General features: G+C 40.1%; 1 protein-coding gene across 6 annotated transcripts in view; it reads right to left on the bottom strand.

Annotated features, from left to right (window-relative positions):
- RBMS1 (RNA binding motif single stranded interacting protein 1) overlaps nt 1–22,934 on the bottom strand; it is a 150,458-nt gene that overhangs the window by 57,506 nt on the left and 70,018 nt on the right. For 4 of the 6 annotated variants that reach the window (XM_072875242.1, XM_072875240.1, XM_072875246.1 and 1 more), the window contains exon 2: nt 10,990–11,165. In XM_072875242.1, coding sequence (XP_072731343.1) covers nt 10,990–11,165 — 176 coding nt within the window. The remainder of the gene's footprint in view (nt 1–10,989; nt 11,166–22,934) is intronic. The other 2 variants (XM_072875241.1, XM_072875245.1) reach the window with 1 other exon arrangement.

The following is a 22,934-nucleotide window of genomic DNA, read 5'->3' on the forward strand; positions in this document are numbered from 1 at the left end:
TGAAAGTAAAGTCTTGCTGCTGCTCACCTTTCAGCTACAGCCATGGAGGAGCACAAATCCCTGACCTCCTCTAAGTGAGGGGTTTGGACCCAACTGAATTCAGGTGGAGGGCTTTATCTTGAGAATACAGACAGTGTCATTTGATCAATGAATTTTAAGTAACGATTAAAAGGGCAACATCTTTGATAGAAAAGACCAGAAGAGTCACCACAAATGAAGCAGAAGTCCCATGTTCCACACTGATTTAGAGCAACACAGGGTCTGCTTGAGGTCATTGCTTCAAAAAGTACAATTTATTGGTTAAATGGAAACTTAAGAAGAAAACCATTAAGTCTTTCCTGTTTTTCAAAAAGGAATCAGACTCAAAAAACTTTTCTTACCCTGGCTATCTACCCAAGAACATCTTAACAGCTTGGGCCTTTCTGTGACCTACTGAAACTTACCTACTTTTTGCACCTTATCAATTCTACCCAATTCAGTTGTCCAAAAGAGTGAGCCTGTGCTCCTTACACTACCACCTCAATCTCAGTTCAAGTGTTAGACGGGAAACAGTTGATTAGTGACAGTCAGGGCTGTCCCCTCTTCCTGGGAGGGCCACTCTTTTCAAAATATTTAATGACGTTTGCGAAACTGCATAATTCAGAGTGAGTGTCCTAGACTTCAAAGAGAATTAACAAATATTTAACTGAATAAGCAATTCATAAAATGGGTGGAAAAAACTTCAGAATTTCTCATGGAACAAAGTAACATGCAACTCAGGAAGAATGGAAGACTGGGACAGATTATTGTATATTTTTATAATGTCATAGCTCTGAATATTTGGAAGATGTTCAAAAAGAATTGATCCTAATTTACATAATAAAGACTACATTCACGCTGAGGCCTTGGTATGATGATGGATTGTTTTCAACGGCAGTCTTTCACTCCTAGTACGGCACCTCTGTACTGCAATGTGGAAGCCCTGTAAGCTGCCACTGAGGGAAAGAAACGTGGAGCAACGCTTTCCCTCTCAGTATTTGAGATCTTCAAAATATAGCAAATAGACTTTTGGCAACAAATAAAAAAGCCTTAACAATAAAGTTAAGACAAAACCTGCCACACAATAAAAACAAGTAACTTCAAGTGTGGGAAATGTAGGGGGTTGAATACAGGATATCTGGAGAAAAAAAAATGCAGATGATTTACAAACACTCCTTTTCAGATCACAGTACTACAAACAGCGATGCAAGGAAGGAAATGCACACTGCTATGTCAGCTCCACTGGATACCCCACCATGCTGATACCCTCAGGCCTTGAAGGGAAAGAGTCTCTCTTCTCTCTGCCAAATGGCTTCTCCAGACTCAGCCAAGGCACTCCGACTTAACACGAGGGAGATTTCTGCCTTGGGGTACCACACAGATACAGGTTGAAAAGAAGAATAAGAATAAGGATAAGGATAAGGCGAAGGCGAAAAAGAAAAAGAAAAAAAAACAGCACCAAAAGAAAGAACCAGAGACTGTAGAGTATATCTGGCACTGTGCAATTATGTAGCTGAAAAGCTCAGCCTTCACTACCAAACAAATCCCAAATCCATGCTGTGGAGCGCTAAGTGGCTTTAAACCCTAATACTGGCAATAGGAGCTGTGGGCTCTTGCAGGTGCTCCCGTGCTTTCTAGGATCAGGCCTTTGCGAGCACACTGCAAACAAACAGGAGTCAAGCTTGCCATCGTCTTAGGGGCATAGGTAAGCATTTCTGTTTTACACGGGGTTTGTTAACACACCAGTTCCTTGGCGATTTTACATACAGGCTAAATAAAATTATGTACTGAACTGTAAAATTCTGCTAGTCTCCAGGCTCCAAAAGCTCTTCAGTTACTCTATCAGCACAGTCCTTGAAACCAGAAATAAGTAGCTTGGCTCTTTTTTCAGTGTTTAGATCATTTTATTTCTGACATTTAGGGTTTGCAAATAAAAGATCTGAGATTTCTCCAGTATTTGTATTGCCCTGTATGAAGTGGGTTTTCTTCCTCCTGGTTTTAGATCTTCTATTAAATAACCTAACACTTATTTCACAACTGCGTTCACTCAGACATTAAAGTCCTTATTAATGCACCAGAATAATTGCTGATATTTTGATAGACTTGTGAAAGCTTGTTAGTGACTATATCTAAGCCAAAAAGCAGCACAAGGGTTTGAAATACTAATAATGTGTAAGGCCTTAAGTCAACAATGTCCTCTTAGGCAAAAATTCTGATCCATACTCTTGTCTTTTAAAAGACAGTATGTACGATTACACAACTGCACAGAATAGAGAAAACAAACATTTAAAAAGAACACACATTTTGGGCTAACATACTTCAATTAAGATGGCCAAAATGATCAATTAATTACATGTAATTATTAATATTTAAAAAAAATGTGAATTAACACGCAATGTTTATCTTGGGGGATTTCTCTTGTGGCAGTAAAGCAACAGATTACAAATTTTTTACTCTTTTGGAAAAATAAGAGATTAAAGTAAGAGAAGAAATGGAAATGGAAGGGGCAGGATAGGAGTACAAATCAGAACATATTTCTTCCACCGAAATAGATTCTGTTAATGATTAACTCAACTCACACAGGTTATTTCAAGTGGAATATTTGTACTAGTAACAGTGTCAAAACAGACCCCAAATCAAAGTCTTCTCTTTTGTGTTTTCCATTGGTGTTTTTTGCTCTATGTCTATGTATCATAACATTATCAACATTCAAATTAAAATTTGACTTTTTTTTCCAGGTACTGCACATCTATCTGCAAAGATTAGACATTTAAATGATCAAATGTTAATTCTTCTCCCAGCAGCCCTTTAGAAATTTAATTTTCTACAGGGTTGGTCTGAGTCTTGAGTAAGGCACTGCTCAAACTGAACTGAGGCAGCTGACATTTTTTGAATGTCAAGACAGGGTAGAATTTTAGGGTAGAAGTTGTGGGAAAGTTTAAGCACTAGTTTTTCTCCCTTTTTTCTTCAATTACAAGTGTCGTTGGAGGTAGCAGGATCTGAATTTATATTTGCTATGGATGTTTATCATCTAGGGTGCATACAATTTGGGGGTGTTATTTTCTCAACCCTAAATGCAGCTTGGCAACAATGTGGGGGGAAAAAAGATTGAAAGGTTACCCAAAAAATGGCGGGTCAATGTGTCAACATCAGATGGCTCATTTTTTCATTTCAAGGAGTTAACATTACAGAAATCAGAGCTAAGCAGAACTAACCTTTAGCAAACAAAGTCAAGACTTCATGAGATTTCCAAGTGTTAGTGAAACCACGTGAGATATTAGACATTAGATATAAGAATCTGCTTGCAAATACTGATCCTGCTTTCTATGCTGAATGGTATCCTGAGAAAAAAGGCAAGTTTAATGTAAGCGTACTGGGGCAGAAATCAACTGAGGCTCTAAGCTGATTCAATTCTGAAATGGTTTCTGAGATGCCTGCCTAAGCAGTCTCTAACAGAAGGGACAATTTTTGGCATCATGGAACCCACTGAAGAGGTGATTAGTACTCACTGACATTTTCAGTAGTCCACCACAATTAAACAATCCCCTTCAAAATGTTCTTGAATTACTGGTTATTCCTGTGAATAACTGCAGTGCTATCACCTCCCATCTGAGTCGGGTCCCTGCCATCAGGGAAGCTCAGGACCGAGACCCTGATCAAAGGCATTCCACCAGCTGCCACGAGACATTTTTTTCCTGCGGCTCTGCGATAGGGAACAAGGGTTGCATCTCCGTACAACAAATACCTGCAGACTTGCAAACGCTCACAGATTTTACAGGCCCCACACTACCAAATCAGCTTTTTGTTTTCCAACAAGAGATCTTCGATGGCGGTAACTTTTACCAATCTGTTTTCCTAGTGCTTCTTTTACAAGCAGCTGTGGCTGAAACATTCCTTCCACTCTCCTCTCCTCCCTCGCCCCCACTTCCTAGAGGAAATTCCATGGGATCACCTCTCCTCCGGCCCAACACTGCAACACAACTCTCATCTCCCGTGGGAGATGAAGCTTGTGCAATCGCTGGGTCCCTGCATCTGCGACCACAGTGCAGACACAGAGTTCCTCGGTGCGGTTGTATTCAGATTGTTGTTTTTTAAGAGGGTGTGCTGAGGGGAACCGCTGATTACTGTTAGGCTAAATGAAATACTGAGTTCGAAAAACCTCAATCTTTGCTTAATCACAAAATGGAAAGAGAAAATTAAAACTTATTTGTTTTAAATTCAAGGCTTCTCAAGAGACCGTCTGCATCCAGAGGACAGGACTCTAGAAGACAACTTGTTTTATTTTTTTCTCAATTACAATTTCCCCCAAAATACATACGGCTCCCTAATAACATTCTACAAGAAGGCATTATTGTACAAAAAAAATACCCTGGAACTCCTCAGAGAGGATTTCAGCTTGGATTTAATCTGACCATGAATGTAAAGCTGTCTGAATTTTATTTCTGTCTAATTAAAGTGCAAATATTGAGGAAAAGATAGAGAGTCTTCCTTCACATCATGGCAGGCTAGACGCTTCATAACATGACTGCTGAAAGCACTTGCTAAAAAAGAGAGGAAATGACTATTTAAACCAAACATCACATCTCCAGGCCAATCGCAGTTCCCAAGGCATACCACGCAAATGCCTCGCCACTGACAGTGGAAGTCAAGCCCTAACAAAAAGGAGCATTTCAGTCTCCATGTCAGGCCTACATCTCTCCAGTGCATCTGGCAAAGGGGACATACAAAACTGAATACCATTGCTTCTCAGGTGTAGAAATAGGATACTTACTTTTGACAGCAACCTCTTAAAAGATCATCAGCTAAGACAGAAGCTAGCAGAGCCGGTTTACATACCATACTGGCATGCAACTCCTCCTCTGGCAGTTTGTCTAGCTGAGAAACTGGGTGCATCAACTGGGCAGAACACAAGTGAGACAATCTAAATCCTGGTCCCGAGGTTAGTGCGGGTGTTTCTCTCCAGCGCTGCACTGTGTTCCACACCAACGTGTGCCTGCACAGGCAACACAGTACTGGCACAATCAGCTATTACATCTAGGGAACATACCTTCACCATTCTTGGTGTTATGTTTGCTCTGAAGAGCAAAACCAGATGAAAAAGTACCATTAAAGGCAATTCTACCGCAGATCACACAAAACCCAAACCATGCCACAGTGCTTGAAGAAGGAATAAAGGAAAAGGTGATGCTGGTACCATACACCATAGAGCTGAACATTACAAATCACATACTGCTCAACTGCTGAAGAATCTACCTCCTCCTGCAACCAAATGATATTCTGTAAACCTGGTGTTATTTACAGAGAGATGTATGCATTAATACTATTTTAAAGAATGCTTACATAAACCTCTAAAAGAACTAATTTGTAGAGGACTTTTCTCCACCCTAAAAAAGTGAGAACAATAGATAGGCTCCTGCTCCAATATAATCAGTATTAATACTGATCTCAAAGGGAACAGTTTCAGAGACACTGATGTATCACACTTAATTATATGACATGAAATCATATTCCACATCATTATGAATGCAATATTTCACTGCAGCTGACAAACCATGAAAGAAAAATGCAAGAAAAATGGGGAATAAAGGAGAAGAGAAAGAAAAGAAAATACTTTAAAAAATTGGAGAAATTAGCTTTGAAGCCTTCATTCTGCTTTCCCTTATCCGCACCATCTATCTAAAGGGATTGTATTCACGTATTACAGACATTGCCTGAGACTGAACTGAGCAGCAGTGACCTGCCCAGAACATTCTCCCAAAAGAGTTAAATGCAAAAGGCAGTCAGACCATTTCCTGAAGTCCAGCCATGTCCTTTTTCTAATGAGATATGCTGAGTAAAATTAGCAGATTTCTTGCTCTTAACTGACGGCAGTGATGACAGCTCCCTGCTACAGTAAATGTTTGAGCTCCAGTTCACCACTACTCAGTCCTGAGTGTATTTGAAGGAGATGGGAAATGGCAGCACGGGGAGAGGTCACAATTGCACAGCAAGCAAAGAACATGGAAACATTAATATGCTAATGGATGTCACATGACTTAATAAAAATGTGTGTTTTATTAAGAGCAGGGAATTTAAAAACTTTTAGGTGCTCTTGCCCAAAACCAGGGAAACATTAGAGCGGGCAACTACAAAATAAGTTCCCATGCTGTGGAAACAAAGCTGTATAGCAGGCCTGGCTCAAATGTTTCAAGACCACCATTAGACTGCCATTAGCTTTAGCTAAGGTTGTGTTCATGATGCTGAATATTTAGGAAGAAATCCTTAAAATACTCTCTCAACAAGAAATGTGATTTCCCAACACGCATAAGCAAAGGCAGCCACTACAAGGTTCTGGTTTTGTGTTCTGACCATCCTGGCACAGAACAATGTCTGTCATGGTAATTATATCACTAACTTTGTTACCTTAAACCAGCTGCTTTCCTAATTGTAATCCCATTAAAAACCTGCATTACAACCATACAGCAATAATTTAAGGGGGAAGGCTTAAGTGAAACTGTCCAGAGCAAAAACAGATTTAAAAAAAAAAAATCATATAGACTACAAACAGCTCAATACAAGCAACACGGTATGAGCAAACAGCCTGGAAGGGAGTACACCAAAGGGTGGGCTGGCGTGATGACTTATGCTGAACTGAATGGGAGAGACCTGGACTAAGCCTCAAAGCTTGAAATCTCACCCTTGGACCAGGGATTGTCAGGAGGATGAAGGGTCTGCTGCATCATACTCATTTAATGATGTAAATGGCACAAAAGGAGGTCTCTGAAGAAATTCAGCGTTACAGAGATGCCATGCTGCAGGCTAGTAAGTAAATCATAAGCAAGACAGTGGAAAGCACAGGGCTTTAGAACCATGTGGCTTGGACATAAAGGTCATCCACAGCGAAGCACAGCGCTTAGTGAAAGTCTGGAAAGCACCTAGAAAACGTGTCAAAGCAAGTTACAAACTCCTGGCTGAATCTCCTAAGACAAAATCACTTAAGTCCTAATAACATAAGCAGTCTCAACAACTTCAGTGAATAACTGGAATGGATTTAATCTTGCATCTTCAGATCCAGATATTAAATAAGATACAAGAAATTACTGTCTAACAGTCACCAAATAAGAAAGTACAATTAAAGCCTAAATAATGTATTCATAAGCAAAAAGCCAACACAACAGATGAAGGAGACACATCAAGCAAGTACTGATAGCCACACTGGCGGAAGGGAGTAAAATTAGGCACAGCTGAGGCTAACACGGCTCCAGCAACCCTGCAAAACCAGCACTTCATAGCAAAGGTTTGCTCAGTACAGTAGAGCTCATGCAATGGCACTACATGGTTTGGGAAAAGAAACTGCATAGCAGAGTCAGGGCATCTTCCTGCAGGCTTCCCCAAACCGTGCTCATTGGCTCCTTACTCTAATTTCTCCTTTCCTCTGCTCTTGTCCTTCTATTTAGCTGATCACTCCTATCTAGCCTCCCACAGAAAAGACAGTATCTGCGGGCCACTGCATCGACTGCTTTGCCTACCCTTACATACCTAATGGAAAGCTCTTATGGCCAGGACTGACTCACACAGCGTCCCCCTGACACTCTGGGCTCTGGTTCTGGGTTGGCTGTTAATGACATCCTTGCGACAAACATAATACCTACCTTCCCCACACTTCTGCCTCTGGCACAACTGATATGAAGAAATTTGCTTTCCCAACGCAGAACTGGAGTAGCAGGCTCGAGTTCAAATGAACTATTCAGAAACACGGCAGCTTCACTTTCCACACAAAAGCCAATAATACTGTCTGAAAATAGCTGTACTCCCAGGTAAGCCTTCACAACAAAATTATAATATGCTCTTTTCATCTCAGAAAAGAGGAGAAAGCTTCACCTAGAAAGAGCACTAGAAAGAACCAAGCCGACGAAGGTGTAGACCAGATTTGTAGAGACGTATGTTGGCAAATTGCGCTCTTGCCAGGAAAGTACTTTTCCACAAAAATGGTGAACATTTGCTAACCGTGTTCGTAAATACTGCACAGCTGTGCTACAACAGGAAAGCAAGCCCAACACTTCTATAATTTGATAAGAGCTTTCTCTAGTGATTCACCAAAAATAATTAATCAAAATAAAAACATGGCCCAAATTAGCACTGCTAGCTGTTTGTGAGCAAGAACTAAAGCAAACATATCAACTAAAGCAAATAAAAGTCACTGTATAACCAGACACACACACATAATAACTCTGTAGATTTTTCTACCTTGTATTCTGAGGGATTACATTGAAAGCAATATTTCTCTACAATAACCATCGCTGAAAATAACTTTTCAGTACAGTATGTGATACAAGTCCATGATGATCAGCGGGAAAATCTGTGCAGATGAGATGTTTCTGGCATTTGTAGTGACAATGATGTTTTTCAACCATTCTTTCCTCAACCCACAGGTGTTTTTCTGTCTTGTCTGACAACAGCCAAAAGATATAAAACAAAAGCCAGTGACCTTTTTCCGTACATCCACTGAAAACTGCTTATTGCCAGCTAGCAAGATAATTTCTATAATATGCAGAGCAGCTTTTCTATCCATTCTTAGCATGGAGCACCCCACTGGACACCCTCTTAGGATAGCAAGATCCACTCTAGATGGGGAAAAGGAGCTAAAATTATTCTAAAGCCTCCCCGTAAAATCTTAGGCATTTCGAAAGAGCTAATGAAAATATTTCAGACATGTGGAGTAAACAGCAGTTTCTTCATTGACTTCCAATCAAGATTCTATTCTGCATTTATTTTGTATTGTCTCAGCTTCAACAATGAACATGGCAGGTTCACTTTGAAGAATATCTTGCCCTCTATGTCCTAGAAGTTTAGGCAGATTTGTAGGAAGGAAACATTTTGCATCTGAAACTTTCCATAGTCTATAAAAGTGGATTACTGAGCTTCTGTGAACAAGGAGAGAGTATTGTCATTTCTACCCTACTGCAGCATCAAGTTAGTTGCTATGGGGCTATGTTGGCAGAGAAGCCTAAGGCTCTTAATAGATTACCCAGATTTTTGAAAGATGTTCCAAGCCTAGAATTTCTGGACATCTCACTTGGTTCCTCAGCAGAAATGGAGAATTTTGAGACAGGGCCTTCTTTCCTCTCAAGTAAGACATTTCGGAGAGAAATATCTCACAGGAGGAAACGCCACGACCTTCCAAGTCTGTAAATTCACGTCAGAATTGATTTAGTAACTTCATGGCTGCAGTTCTTGCCTTTACTTTATTTGCAAAATTCATGCTGTTCCAAATACAATTATATACTGAACAGCAGCAACAACAAAATTGGAATCTTTGGCTATCCAAGAGGAAAAGGACCAGTTACAGCAAAGTATTGAACATATTTTTTTTCTAGGATGTTCATGCATGGATGACATCTAAGACTGTGCAAGCCAAAATGTCTTCAGAAAGAGATTAAGGAGCTATAGTAACCACTGCACAAATAGTAGTTACTGGGTGGCTCCAGTGCAAAATAACCTGACAACTCTGTCCTAACATAACATGAGTGCGCAGGCCAAGGTTTCTTCACCAGTTCAAAACACAAAAATGGGAAGGAAAAATCCACTTCTGTAAAACATGCATTTGCAACTAAAATTCAAGTGACAAGAGGTCATTGTCGCATGGGAAGCTGTAAAAATGTTTAATTTATCAATAAATCTTTTCACAGATTGATAATCTGTTCTCTTTTCTGTAAAACACATGGATTTCATTTGCTGTTGGGAAAATGACCAAATGGAAAAGTTTTTTCTTTAAAGATCTGAGAGCAAGTTGGTTTTATTTTAATACTAAGATGACTGATATGCGACTACTATCCTGAAAGTCCAAGTTGTGTTTAAAAAAGAAAAAAAATATTCTTCTCTATAAATTAGGTATCAGATTTTTTGCAATATTCAAAAACAAAGGCACCTCATATAAGCTGGGATCCAAGACTCATCCAACCTAGGTTTTCCTAGCTATTTTGCTAACTTGTGTTGTGATCTTGAGCATGTATTTTTGTATATTCCTAGTTACTTATCTGCTAAATTGAACATAAAATTACTTTGAGAATCTCAGACAGTAGTGTTATATACAAATCTTAATGATTCTCCATTCATTCAAGAGAGATTTCGGTGTTTTCTTACAAGTAGCATTGAAAATTCAGCTAAGTACTTTTGATTTCAAAATAATCCAGGAAGTCCACTATGAATTTCAGAAGTACTAAGGATTTTAAAAACTCAGTAAAACATTTCAGAAAGGTGATTTTAAACAGTATATAAACAACATAATTGCACAGCCTCTTGACATCTGACCCACATTTGAAAGTAACTAAAAGGTATATGCTGCTGTAAAAATTACAAAACAAACCAAAAACTCACACAAGCAAAAAAACCTCATGTTAACAACATTGCCTGGAAACCTTTTGCTAAGCCAAGTCTACCCGGAACTCCAGCCACTAGAGGGGATTCTTATGCAGATCGACTATTTCTAATCATAAATATAATTGTGCAGTAATGTACAGGCAACGTAAATTAGTCTGAAACTAGGATAAGCATTCAAATGCACACTGTAATTTTCAGTGATGCAGAACAATTACTTGAGGAGCCTGTATCAACAGATTATCTTAGTAGTGAACAGACGAGACCCTCTGTTGTAGGTTCTTAATAGCAAGTTTCACATTCAGGTATTAATTTTCATTTATCTGTGATTTCAACAGCATCAGGCAGCAGTATGGCTGATCATAGTTTTTACTAAAGCAATGGGTAGCTTCTGTTCACCACTATATTTCAACTTTCTTTGCTTCTCCAAAGTGCCAAACACATTCTTTTCCTTCTGATTGCCAGGGAAGTTGAAACTTGCCATTATACTACAGCACAAGGATTTTTATTTACAAATCTGGTTTTCTTCCCTCATAATCCAAACACTCATTTTGTATACCTACTATAAGCTTTTAAGGTATGACATTACAATTTATATTTAAGCATAGTACTTACGGTTGGCATAATTTTACCAGGTCCTGATCAGTGGTGTTTGGAGGCAGTGCTCTGATGTAAAGGTTTGTTTTACTTAATTGATCCCATCCTGAGTTGCTGCTGCTACTACTGTTGTTATTACTGCTGGTGGTGCTGGGACTAGGAGGAGCCATTGGGTGGGCTGGTACAATGGACTGCTGCAAAGGAAAAAGCACGTTAGAGTAAACTATAGATAGAAATCACAGCATGCACATTAGCCCAGTCTACAGTAGCCTGTTTACCATTTGGAGCACTGTGTTAAATCTGTACATAATTACTCCTGTATTTTAAATACACCTGCTTTCACAACACTTTTGGGACAGGATTCATGGGCATATTCCAATATACTCAACCACCATCTGAAGCACGCTCAATGCATGACACAGGCTCAAATTATATATTACCTCTGCTGAATATTACTCATAGGATTTTATCACTCTTCATTGTGGCATCTGATGTGAAAATGAAATAAGAGATATTGTTCCTCTAGGTTCCAGCAGGTATACACGAAGTTTACATCACTATGACTATTTCACATGTCATAAATGAATGATTGTGGCAGACACAAAGACCATGCTATTTCCTTAATCTACCCAGAAATACAAAAATAATTAGAAGCCTCTTCTGTATCTCTTCTGGTTTTTAGTGCTTCACACAATACTGCTATTGGTTTTTAAAAGACAGAGAGGGAGCACACACGGCTTAAGGACCAGCCTTTAAATTAATTGTGTGCCTTGGCAGAACTTTCATACTGCCACTGATCTCAGTATTTGTGGATTATTTCAAGAGCATCAAGAAAAAGATCCTGTATAATTGCAAAAAATTCAAGTTTCAAAAGGAGATAAGCACTTCTACCTAGTCCTCAAGGTATCTAATGCTATCGTTCTTAAAATCAGACCCTAATGGAACGTAAAAACGTCCTAGAGAAAATCTGCAGTAGAGCAGTCTTAATCATGTGCATTAAAAACAGTATAGCAAGACACTGCACAGAAAGTATTATGAACAAGTCTGTGGTGTTGTAAGAGCAGAATACTTTAATGAATACACTAGAGAACTAAAGTTGCCAGTAAAAGTCTTGTGACTACAAGGTTTTCACTGACAAAAAGAATTGGCTGCATGCGGCCCCCCTCCTGCAAAAGCCTGAGCCTCCACGGCTCAAGAAGCTTATGGTGAAGAACCGCCCTGTGAACTGCAGAGGAAAGGCACAGTAGGGGAAAAAAAAAAAGAAAATAAAGTGGAATATAAAGTGAGATGTCAGTGTAGACGCACTTGTTCCCGCCCCGGTGCCACCCTCTTCTTTGGACTAGTACAAATGGTTGTGTAGCCACAGCCTGAACCAAAAAAATTATCTTCCCTGATCTGGTTCACCACATGTGGTTTTGTGCTACGCAAAAGCTTTGGCTGTCACAAGGCAGGGAACAGGAATGTGTAGGCAGAGAGGAGGGGATTACAGTTTACCTCGGCTTAAAGCCTCCATGAAACTACAGCCTTAATACACAAGAAAAGTGAAACTATTTTGGAGATAACCTCGGGAAATTGGAATGAAATCGTGACTGGGAGAAAAGTACAAAGCCATGCCTTATATCAGATACTTTATGACAATTATGTGTTTCTTTTTTGTGTTTCCCTAGGAAGGTTTTGAAATCTTCCCATTGGACATATTGCAAAGTTTATTATGCAGCAGTAATAGCCTGAACAGCAAACGGCAACACTCGCTATAAAATCAACATTGATATGTAGAAACATTGTTGTTACCTAATTTAATTGAACTGAAAATTACCAAAGAATGAAATATCTTCCTGACCATTTAACATTTCAAAACTGAATATCAGTATTTCTTTGCCATAGGGTTGGAGGGTTTTTTGTTTGTTTATTTTTAAATAAAGATTTTTAGAAACATCAAACCTCTTCCAAAAGATTTATACTTGGAGTTGAAGCGCTGATCTAGAATTTCTTCCAGGCATGATTTAAAATGGGAAAAAGATTAAACCCTCCCTCCAAGTTTGTAATGGAAACATTGACGGATTTTAACTATAGCAGCGCAAGTCGGGCTGTCAGACCGCTCTGCTTCCAGTAACGCCAGGCAATTATTTTTAGGGTTACAAGCAATGCAGAATGACAGAGCAACTAGTTTCAAAACATTTTCATAACAAACTGAACAAACTTAGTCTGGCAGGGTGCTGCTATTCTCTTCAAAAAGCCTTCAGCAGAGTTCTCAAAATGCACACAGTGATCAAATGCACAACTGCTCTGTTCAAGGTTTCAAAACGCGCACTTCCCCCGTGCATGCGTGTACACCTGCCACAAAAGTCAACATACACCCACCAGTCTTCATCTTAACTGGTCATTACTACTGGAGACTAAGAGCCTCTGGTCTGTTTTTCAGTATCTTTGGGTTGGTTTTGCTTTTACTTCTTGTAATGTTTTTCCTTTAAAATCTTTGTTTTTCTACAGTATGAAGAACTGGAGTTTTATAAAATCTTGTCACCAGCTGGCCAAAGGCAGGAAAGGAAAATACGTGTGTGTGTGTGTGTGTGTGGAGAGAGAGTTAGGATTCCTGCTCTGTCTTCCTGTAAAACATAAACACTCCATTCTGAGAAATTTAAACTTTTATTTAAACATGAAGATGCTCTAGTGCTAGTGGCCACATCCAAATATGATGGGAATGTAAATATGATTACAGGTTTTTTCCTAAGTTTACAGACAGAAGGTTTTTCACTGCTTCCACAGAAACTCGTACCTTTACCAGCCTTAAAGGCTTTACAAAACACAGATGCTGGGCGTACTGCAGCTCTCAAACCCTGCAACCCGGTGACACACAGACAACCATTAAAGGGCCAGCGACATCTTAAAGCCATACGACTTAAACACATTTTTTACATTAAAACTTAATTTTAAAAATCTGAATCACTCTTTCCGCTCTGTTCCTCATCGACAGCTTCTTGCAAAAACTAAATGATAGAGGTCCCTCTTTTGTTCAAAGGGCCTTTTCTTTTCCAGTTGCAGTTGCTGCAAAAGGCTCCCCGGCGGTGCAGAGCCTCGCCGCTGTAGCTGTGCTGGCAGAGCCTCCTACGCTGACAGCGCATGCCAAGAGCAGAGTTTTTCTGCTGGCGTAGTTGCATCACCTCCCCAAACGACATAAGCTAAGCTGATAAAAGTTCTCTTCTGCCAGCACAGCTGCATCCACGCCTGGGCTTTTGCCAACGTATCGGTGTCAGTGAGGATGTATGACTTTTTTCCACACCCCTGGCTGATACAGTGCTCGCTGGCAAGACGTTCTGCAGTGGAGACCCGGCCAAAGTTTGGGGTTGTTTGTTGAGAAACAGCTTTCATGAACATTAACTGAAAGCTTTTTATAAAACCTGAAATCAACTCTGAAAAGTTTTGTTTTTACAAACTGTAGTCTCTCCTGCAAATTCCTATCAAAAGCTGTTCTTAAGATTTTATCATATGGACTTCACAACAGTTTGCAGTAATGTAACATACATAAAACCACATTCATTAATTTTTCTTGTTAATCATTGCATCTTAAATTAAAGCCTGAACACAAATAGAGCAGGAATAAATCAAAGTAACAGCCCGTTATTTCTTGTGACAATATTCCTGTTCACAAGAAATACAGTTTTCACTTTGGTTTGCCATTTCCTCCTTAGTCTTCACTCCCAAAGGTCATTAGCAATCGTTCTTTCTCCACAGCAGTTTCCTTCCTGTCATCTTCAACAAACATCTAAGCAAAAAAGGCCAGTGGCAGAATAATCATCCTATACGCTGTATGATCACCCCATCCCATTCTGGAGCCAGCTGTGAGGAGCTCCCAACACCCTCGCCTGATCTGCGAGGGACCTTCCCTCCAGCCCTCCACAGCCCAACCACAGCACTGGGAAAACCACAGGTACTCATTAGGAAAAGGAAAAGCTCAGTGATGGAACAGGCCCCATGGAGTGCCTTAGACCAAGGAAAACTGCCTGCCTGTGTTTTCTTCTCAATATAAAACCCAGACGGGAATAATCACAAGTGCTAAAAAACAACTGGAGAATATACTCATCCTTATATGAACCATTCCTGTCTTTCTTATAAACCACTCTATGCTTAGGGACTGGAAATGAGTCAGAGCAGGATTTTGCCTGCCAAGGAGGAGAAGAATCTCTTCACTGTCAACAGGAAAAACACACAAAAAAACCCACCCAACCAAAACAAGAACGAATAACCCTGAGAAATTCCTTTGACCTGGGAGTTGAGAGATACTGATCCTTGCTGCCTTCAGACTACAAAAGTCCAGGGGAACTCCAACAAGCAGAAGATAACTTGGATAACGACTGTCCCAAAATGGAGCGTGATTATTATGGTAGCAATCCACTTAAGTCTCTAACTTTGTGTTATAAAAGCATGTCTATGAAGTTATATAACATGCTAGCATTTAATTATGAGTTCCTTCGCTCAGCTAAAATTCCTGATGGGAAAAGTACCGTGACTTTTAACAGAGTTAGTTCTCACACATCTACTCTAAATTCAAACCATAAATTACAGCATACATTAACTATCTGATTTAGCCTGAACTGCTACTTGGATCATCTCACAGTTTCAAAATCTTGTCACTGGTGTTTGCCTAGCTTTGTTCAGGTGATTAAGCTTCAAGTACCTGCTTACCCTGCCTGACTTTGCCTAACCTCCCTGATTTCACTAAACAGCATTTTGAAACAGCACCTTCAGTAACTGGCATTGATATAAAAATTACCATACATTTTTGTGGATGTGTGCAACAGTGATAAAAAGTATTAAATTACATGAATCTGGAAAATTCCTGGATTAAATTGGGGGTTGATTTTTTATTTATTAATCTACTTAACACAGAGCTTTACATGTACAATGAAAGCGAAGGCTCAGGAAAATAGAAGATGTCACATCTAGTGAAGCCAGACACTGCCACACTTAGTGCACAACTTACGAAACGGGAGGTTATTTGGAATAAAATCACGTCCCGAACAGAAAGAACTCCAAACGTTTAACAGAAATGACTGTTCACTGATGAAGACAGTTGCTTTATCACCTTTCTTTAGATAAGGAAACAGTAAACCTTGACCACTTAGTCTGAGCTTGCAAACTGATGGCTGTAGTGGAGATGCCGTTTGGAGTGTCCTGCACTATTCTATTTCATAGTTTCCATCATCATGTTTGAAATGTTATGGCAAGTAAAACTGAATTTCTGGAGGCCTCTCCAAGTCCAATTCTCAGTGAGCATGAGTCAACCAGTAGAAATAGAAAGATCTGCCACTGCTATAGTCACATCTCCTGCCTGAGGGTAGGTTCCCCGACTGTTGCTCTTCGGTCTGTCAGCACTTGTCACAGGAAGATGCAGCAAGTCAGCTGCTTTCTAAGCATTTTCAGGATGATACTAGTATAAGGCGTAGAGAGCATCTCAGAAGCTGGATCCTCCAGACTCCTGTTGAAAATCTCCTCAAGAAGGGAAAAACCCTGAGACCTGCCCCCTTTTCCTCCTTTAAACCACCGACCTTAACTTCTCTTTGCACAGGTAAAGAACATGGTCTCACAGTGACGCTGCAGGAGTCAACAGGACTATTTCAGCAAGGGCTGGTTTATTGCACAAGGCTGAGACCACAGATACTGTGTCTCGTGATCATACAGAGCTATTTGCACACCCAGGATCCGAGCCTATTCCATCTTCCTTTAGGTAGTGAAGATGGATGTTGGTGCTCCAGCCACACGGAGCAGAAACAACCGGGTGATGGGAAGAGACAGGACCCCGTGCGTGGAGGCTGGCATCAAGCAGAGACTGTCCCTGTTACAAGCATCACAGGCAGCCCAGGAGCACCTGGAGATCCAGCCCTGGGTTTCTCCCAAAAAGTTCTCTAAACCTTCCGTATCTGGGCATGGAAGAACTATGCCCAAAATACTACAGCTGGCATTATGATAATGGTGGGCAGCAATAAACAGGTTGAAAATAAAGTACTCAAAAAAAATCATCACACTGAACAGGAAAAAAAAAAAAGACCCTCAGCTTTAATTTTATTCCTTAACACGTAAGTTTTAAGAGGAGCTTTGCAAGATAAAAATAGAAGGTTATGCCCTTTTTCTTGCCTGTATGTTATAGCCAAGTCCTATGAAAACTACTTTTCTAAATACAGATGACAGTCTTCTCCATACTAAAAGGAAGTAAAAGGAAACAAAAAAAATAGATGGATATCATCACATATCTATGAAAGAAAAAAGTTATTTTCCCTTTGACTTTTTTTATTAATATTGCCTTTCTCCTCAAGTCCACTGTGTTTTAACTATTTTGAACCATCTTGCCAGTAAGAATGAGAAATGTTTCTGGGAAAATCCAGGAAAGCAGTCAATACACCTTTTTTCCGAGCCATTTAAAAAGCCCTTCCTCGAAATACAGAAATGCAGGAGTGAGTAGGTGCTTTTCCCAGCTTCCTTTTTAAAAGATCTTCATGGAGAGTGGCTCTATCAGCAATGAAACAAGACAAAGTCTAGCATAAACCCTTAGTCACAGCTCAGATGCTCCTAACAGTTTAAACCCTAGACTATTCCGATTATAACCCAAGCTCTCTCCCCATTGACAGCTATTTTGCTTCCTTGTCCTCAGGATGGTGAGAGGACAAACCACCCTTCACAGTAACATAGCAGGACGAAACTTGTTCTCACCAGAAAGCAATGATTACTAACAACAGAAAGTACAGAAGTAAACCATTCCAGCTTGTTACAAAATGTCACATTCCACTATTTTTACAGGAGATGTACCAATATTATTTAAATTATATCTATTAAAGCTTAATGCAACAGCAATCTTCTGCTAGTAATGAACTAAAGCTCCAAATCTACATATTTCCTTTTTATGAAGACACTTGAAAAAGTGGGAGTATAATCCTGGCCACATTGACGTGTATGACAAAACCCACGCTGATGCTACCGAACAGGTTTTTCTCCAAGAACAGGGGTTTTTTTCATTATTATTAGTAAAAAGAAAAGATCTCTAACTTGGAGACAGCAGGAGAGGTTGCAACACCAGAGCAAGCAATGGATGGAGGAAACTCCTCCTGGTTCAGGTAGCTCTTCCAAAGTCTCAGTGATAATGAAAAAGCTTCAAAGTTCCCAGGAGCTCACCTACTCCACTGACTTTATACCCTGTCAGGGATTTTTAAGCGCTTCACTGACTGACTTCCCTAGCCCAGAGACAAATAAAAGGTGGTGTGGCTGGTTTCATGTATCCAGAACACCACAAGAGGTATCACAAAGGAGGGAGATGGGAGTGCTGAACTGGGCTATGTCCTGTTCCTTTGCAGATGCTGTCAACCCTTCTCCCTTCTACTTGCTCATCATGAATCACTGCATCCTCTTCCCTCTCAGTTTTATACCTGGATTCCCTGGACAATCCTCTGAAACAATATATCGGCACCATGCCCTAGCCATTACAGAATTACAGACACATCTAAAGCAAAATATTTTAGTTTTAGTTTCTGAAATCTGAACAGGCTGCAGCAACCCAACAGCTAGTCTACATTAAAAGAATATTAAAAGAAAGTCAAGACACTGAAGTACCTGAAGAAAGAGAGCTTGGTACTAAGATCTACTGGACAAAAAAGCATGTACATGTTTTTGTGGTTAGCCCTTCATTGAGCAATACACACAAAAGAATTCACTGCCAACTTCCTTCTTGACTCTAGTAAATATGCAGACCTATTTCCTTCAGCGAAACCAGCCAAGGCTTTTGCTCAGGATCCAGAGAGAAAATGGTACTGAATCCCTAGACTATGTTAAAGTTTTTGTTCCAGCCTGAGCATTCAAATTACAATTAGAAGAAAACACATTCATTTTCAGAGAGGCTTAACTCACATACTAATGGGTTTAATGCAAGCCTCTGAAAGGTAGCAAGTCCAGCACATGACACTGAATACAAATAATAATCCCTCCCTTGCATTACACATCTGTTGGTACACGTTAATAGCAGGGTACAAAAACTTACAATGTCCTCCACAACAGGAAACATCCAAGATATCATTGGTCAGAGAAATGCTTCAACTGAAACACAATTAACTTGGAAACTCCTGTGTCATGCAGTAGGTAAGACTAGACCAGGGATGGTCACATCAGAGCTGGCAAATCACATACAGCTCACAAGCACTTCAATGGCAGCTCAGAAGACAGTACTTACAAACCATAAGTCAAAAACAATTCAACAAGCTTTTTATGTCTCAGGTTGTGTGATGGGAGAAGGACCACACTGGATCATATGCTAGCAGGAAGGTCCTACATAGTGACATGGGCCATATTTCCAGTGGAGTCCATGCAATGCCAGCAACAAGCACAAGGAAGGTTTATCAGAGTATTGAAGGCAGCAGCTATGAGGTTTAAGGGGAAAAGTGTAGAAATGTAGAATTTGCATATGCCTCTCGGACGACGACTATTTCAGTGCTCACAGTGTTAAGAGGTTCAGAGATCCCTAAACTAGGTCATAATGGTCCCTTCTCACCTTATATAGGACTGTGCTTAAGCATTCATTAAACAGAAAATTCCTACTCTCTACCACCATTTGAAAGTTTTTAAACTTCAGGTGTCAGCCCAAAATAGATGAAAAATCAAAGAAAAGAACAAGTATTCAGGCAATTGTTCTACTTTGTGAAAGTTGTCTAATTCCCAGGACATGAAAAAACTGTCCAGCCAAACTGTAGCTGGCACATACAGAATTCCCATAAATAGTTTCACTTCTCTGTCAGCCATCAAATGTCTTGCAATTATTTTTTTTTTTAAAGGGGAAGAGGAAGACCCAGGGAATTTCACAGCAGTCAGCCCAACTTCAATTCCCAGAAATATTCTGGAACAAGTTATTGAACAATCAGCTTACAAGAATCTAGAAGACAACAAAATGACAAAAAAAGCAGACAGAATAGAGCTGTCAAAAAGAGATTACATCAAAACAAACTAATTTTCTTCACTGACAGTGCAACCAGCTTAGTGGATAAGGGAGAAGCTGTAAATATCTAGAGATCTTGACTGAGACCTCTAACACCACCCCACGTGATATTTTCATCAGCAAAATGAGGAAATATTGCCTAGATCAGCAGTTCCCTTTCTAAGGCACTCTGTGGCAGAAAGCGAGGTGTGGACTGGAGTGGAGCACAAGCTAATAAACTCATTAGTTTCTCAGCGTGCACCATCATGGGAGGGGAGGAAGCAGAGCAGAAGGCACACTGAAAGGCATCACTGACCCTATTGCTTCCTCCTCCTCCCCAGCACCTCATGGTGCTTCTGAACCTTTTTGTTTTTAACCACTGCTTAATTAGTGAAGTTACCCTAGACAAGACTGAAGATCAGAAGGTACACTAATACCTCAAAGTAGAAAATACTGCTCTGATTAGGATAATAAAAAGTTCCTTTTTTTTTTTTTTTTAAGAAAAATTAGAAGCAATCAGGCATCTCCCATAATAAAAAATGCAAAGGAAAAATAGCAATTATTTTTTCTTATTCATGGAATCTGGAAACAAGTGTACTGAGATCTGAAAATAAATATTATGTATTATCCTCTTACTGCATTTATGGTGTAATGGGAAGAAGTAACATACCAAAAGCAGCACCACCAGCTGGGACTTAAATGTATGGAAAATGAGAGACCTAGATTTATCCTGGGTATTTTTTGGCTCCCTTGTAGGAAAATAAGAGACAGCAGGTAACCATTTCACTAAGTGAATCCTGCAAAACTAAGCTCTGGCAGTGGAACTTTCCTGCATCACACAAGGCAGTTACTTCTGCTCAGAGAACAGACTCTTCTATTAGAAGAATGCAGATCTCTAGCTCAACTACTATTTGGTTCACCTTTTTTGTCATTACCTCTTGTGAACTTTTACCTCCAGTGCCAACAAACGGGGCCACAGACAATATTCAATGTGATCGAAAACTTACTTTTTTCAAGTACTTCTATTTATGATACGTTAAAATGCATATTTTTATGGGCATAGGTAATTAAGTTTTTAATTTCATAAAGTAGTAAATATGCAACACTCATGAGGCCATCCTCTTTTCTTAACAATTAAGGATGCTATCCATCGTTGAATTTTGGTGGTTGGCCCAGCTAAGTCTATATATCTCATAAAGCTGCTGTTGATGAGTAAGTGCCATGTTAAAAAATGGCACAGTACAGACATGTGGATACTCACCTTGGTTTATTCGGAGAACTGCTTGAATATCTGCATGTGCTGGTTTTAACTGGGGTAGAGTTAATTTTCTCCATAGTAGCTAGTATGGGGCTATGTTTTGGATTTGTGCTGAAAACAGTGTTGATAATACAGGGATGTTTTAGTTACTGCTGAGCAGTGCTTACACAGAGTCAAGGCCTTTTCTGCTTCTCACCCCACCCCACCAGCAAGGAGGCTGGGGGTGCACAAGAAGCTGGGAGGGGGCACAGCTGGGACAGCTGACCCCAACTGACCAAAGGGATACCCCACACCATATGACGCCATGCTCAGCATATAAAGCTGGGGAAGAAGGAGGAAGGGGGGGCACGTTCAGAGTGATGGTGTTTGTCTTCCCAGGTAACCGTTACACATGGAGCCCTGCTTTCCTGGAGATGGCTGAACACCTGCCTGCCCATGGGGAGGAGTGAATGAATTCCCTGTTTTGCTTTGTTTGCGTGCGCAGCTTTTGCTTTACCCATTAAACTGTCTTTATCTCAACCCATGAGTTTTCTCATTTTTACCCTTCCAATTCTCTCCCCCATCCCACCAGCAGGGAGTGAGCGAGCAGCTATGTGGGGATTAGCTGCTGGCTGGGGTTAAAGCATGACACTGTATTACGAAGACTGGCAGTACAGTGAAAAAAGTATGTTTGGCCAATCTTTAGTTCTTTAAAATAGAGAAGGAAATGTTTTCTTTTAAAAAGTTAAAAACTCTGCATAAAAAAGTTTCTAAAGTATTATTTACTGTTCTTCCGTATTGTATTAGACTTAAGATTTCTGCAAGTATTGCAGAATACTTGCAGAAATATTTCTATTTTTCTTAAGCTCTTGCAAGTATTGTCTCTTAAAAAGTGTCACAGGTTTCATGAAGCACATGGGAGAATTCTACAGGTTTTTTATTTTGGGGGGGGGGGGGGGGGGAGGGGGTGTTTAATTCTTTTTATAGTTTATTTTTTGTTATTATTTTCCAAACTCTTGGTTTTCCCCCCCCAAAACTACAATGTCATAATTCTGCTCATCTGGCTATCCTATCCACCCTCCCTCCATAGACAGCAATTATAGGATAGAAACAGCACAGCACTGAAGATGCATGTCAAAAGAAGCATCTGCTTTTTTGGCAAACTCCACACTGTTGGTGGCATTGGAATTACTGCTATACTGTTTGTCACAGGGTTATACCACAGATGGCTCTTTTGGCTGACATGGGATCCGCTATGTCATTTTCTGTTTATTCAAGTTAAAAAATAAATTGAAGAACTTGTGCCTGACCATGTATGAGAGAGTCAATTCCTATCAAAATCCCTTTGTCTACAATTGCTGGTTCCTTATGGGCAGTATACTACACCCAGCACAGCAGCAGCATTGTTACTGTGTATCCCTCTATTCCAAAGAAGAGAATGCATGTTCTTTTTGGCAAGGCCATCTTTCTGTTATGCCAGTATTTAATAGGTAGCCCAGTGCTGTATACCCCTGCCTATTCCTGCTTCTCCTGCTGCATTCTTTGACAACGTAGACAGGACAATGCAGGCAGCTGGCTCTGGCCCTTTCTTCTACACTCCTAAATCTTAATCTTGCTCTGACAGACTACGCCCACATCACTGCAGCCAGCATCTCCAGCGGGAGGAAAGGTGGCATGTCAGAAAAAACCCTGTAGAAAAAGAAGCCACTTTTGTAAGACTTCATCATCAAGACTGAATCTGGATGACTCCATGAATAGGATCCTTTGAGCTGCACA

The sequence above is a fragment of the Ciconia boyciana genome, chromosome 10, assembly GCF_034638445.1.
Source record: "Ciconia boyciana chromosome 10, ASM3463844v1, whole genome shotgun sequence".
Lineage (NCBI taxonomy): Eukaryota > Metazoa > Chordata > Aves > Ciconiiformes > Ciconiidae > Ciconia > Ciconia boyciana.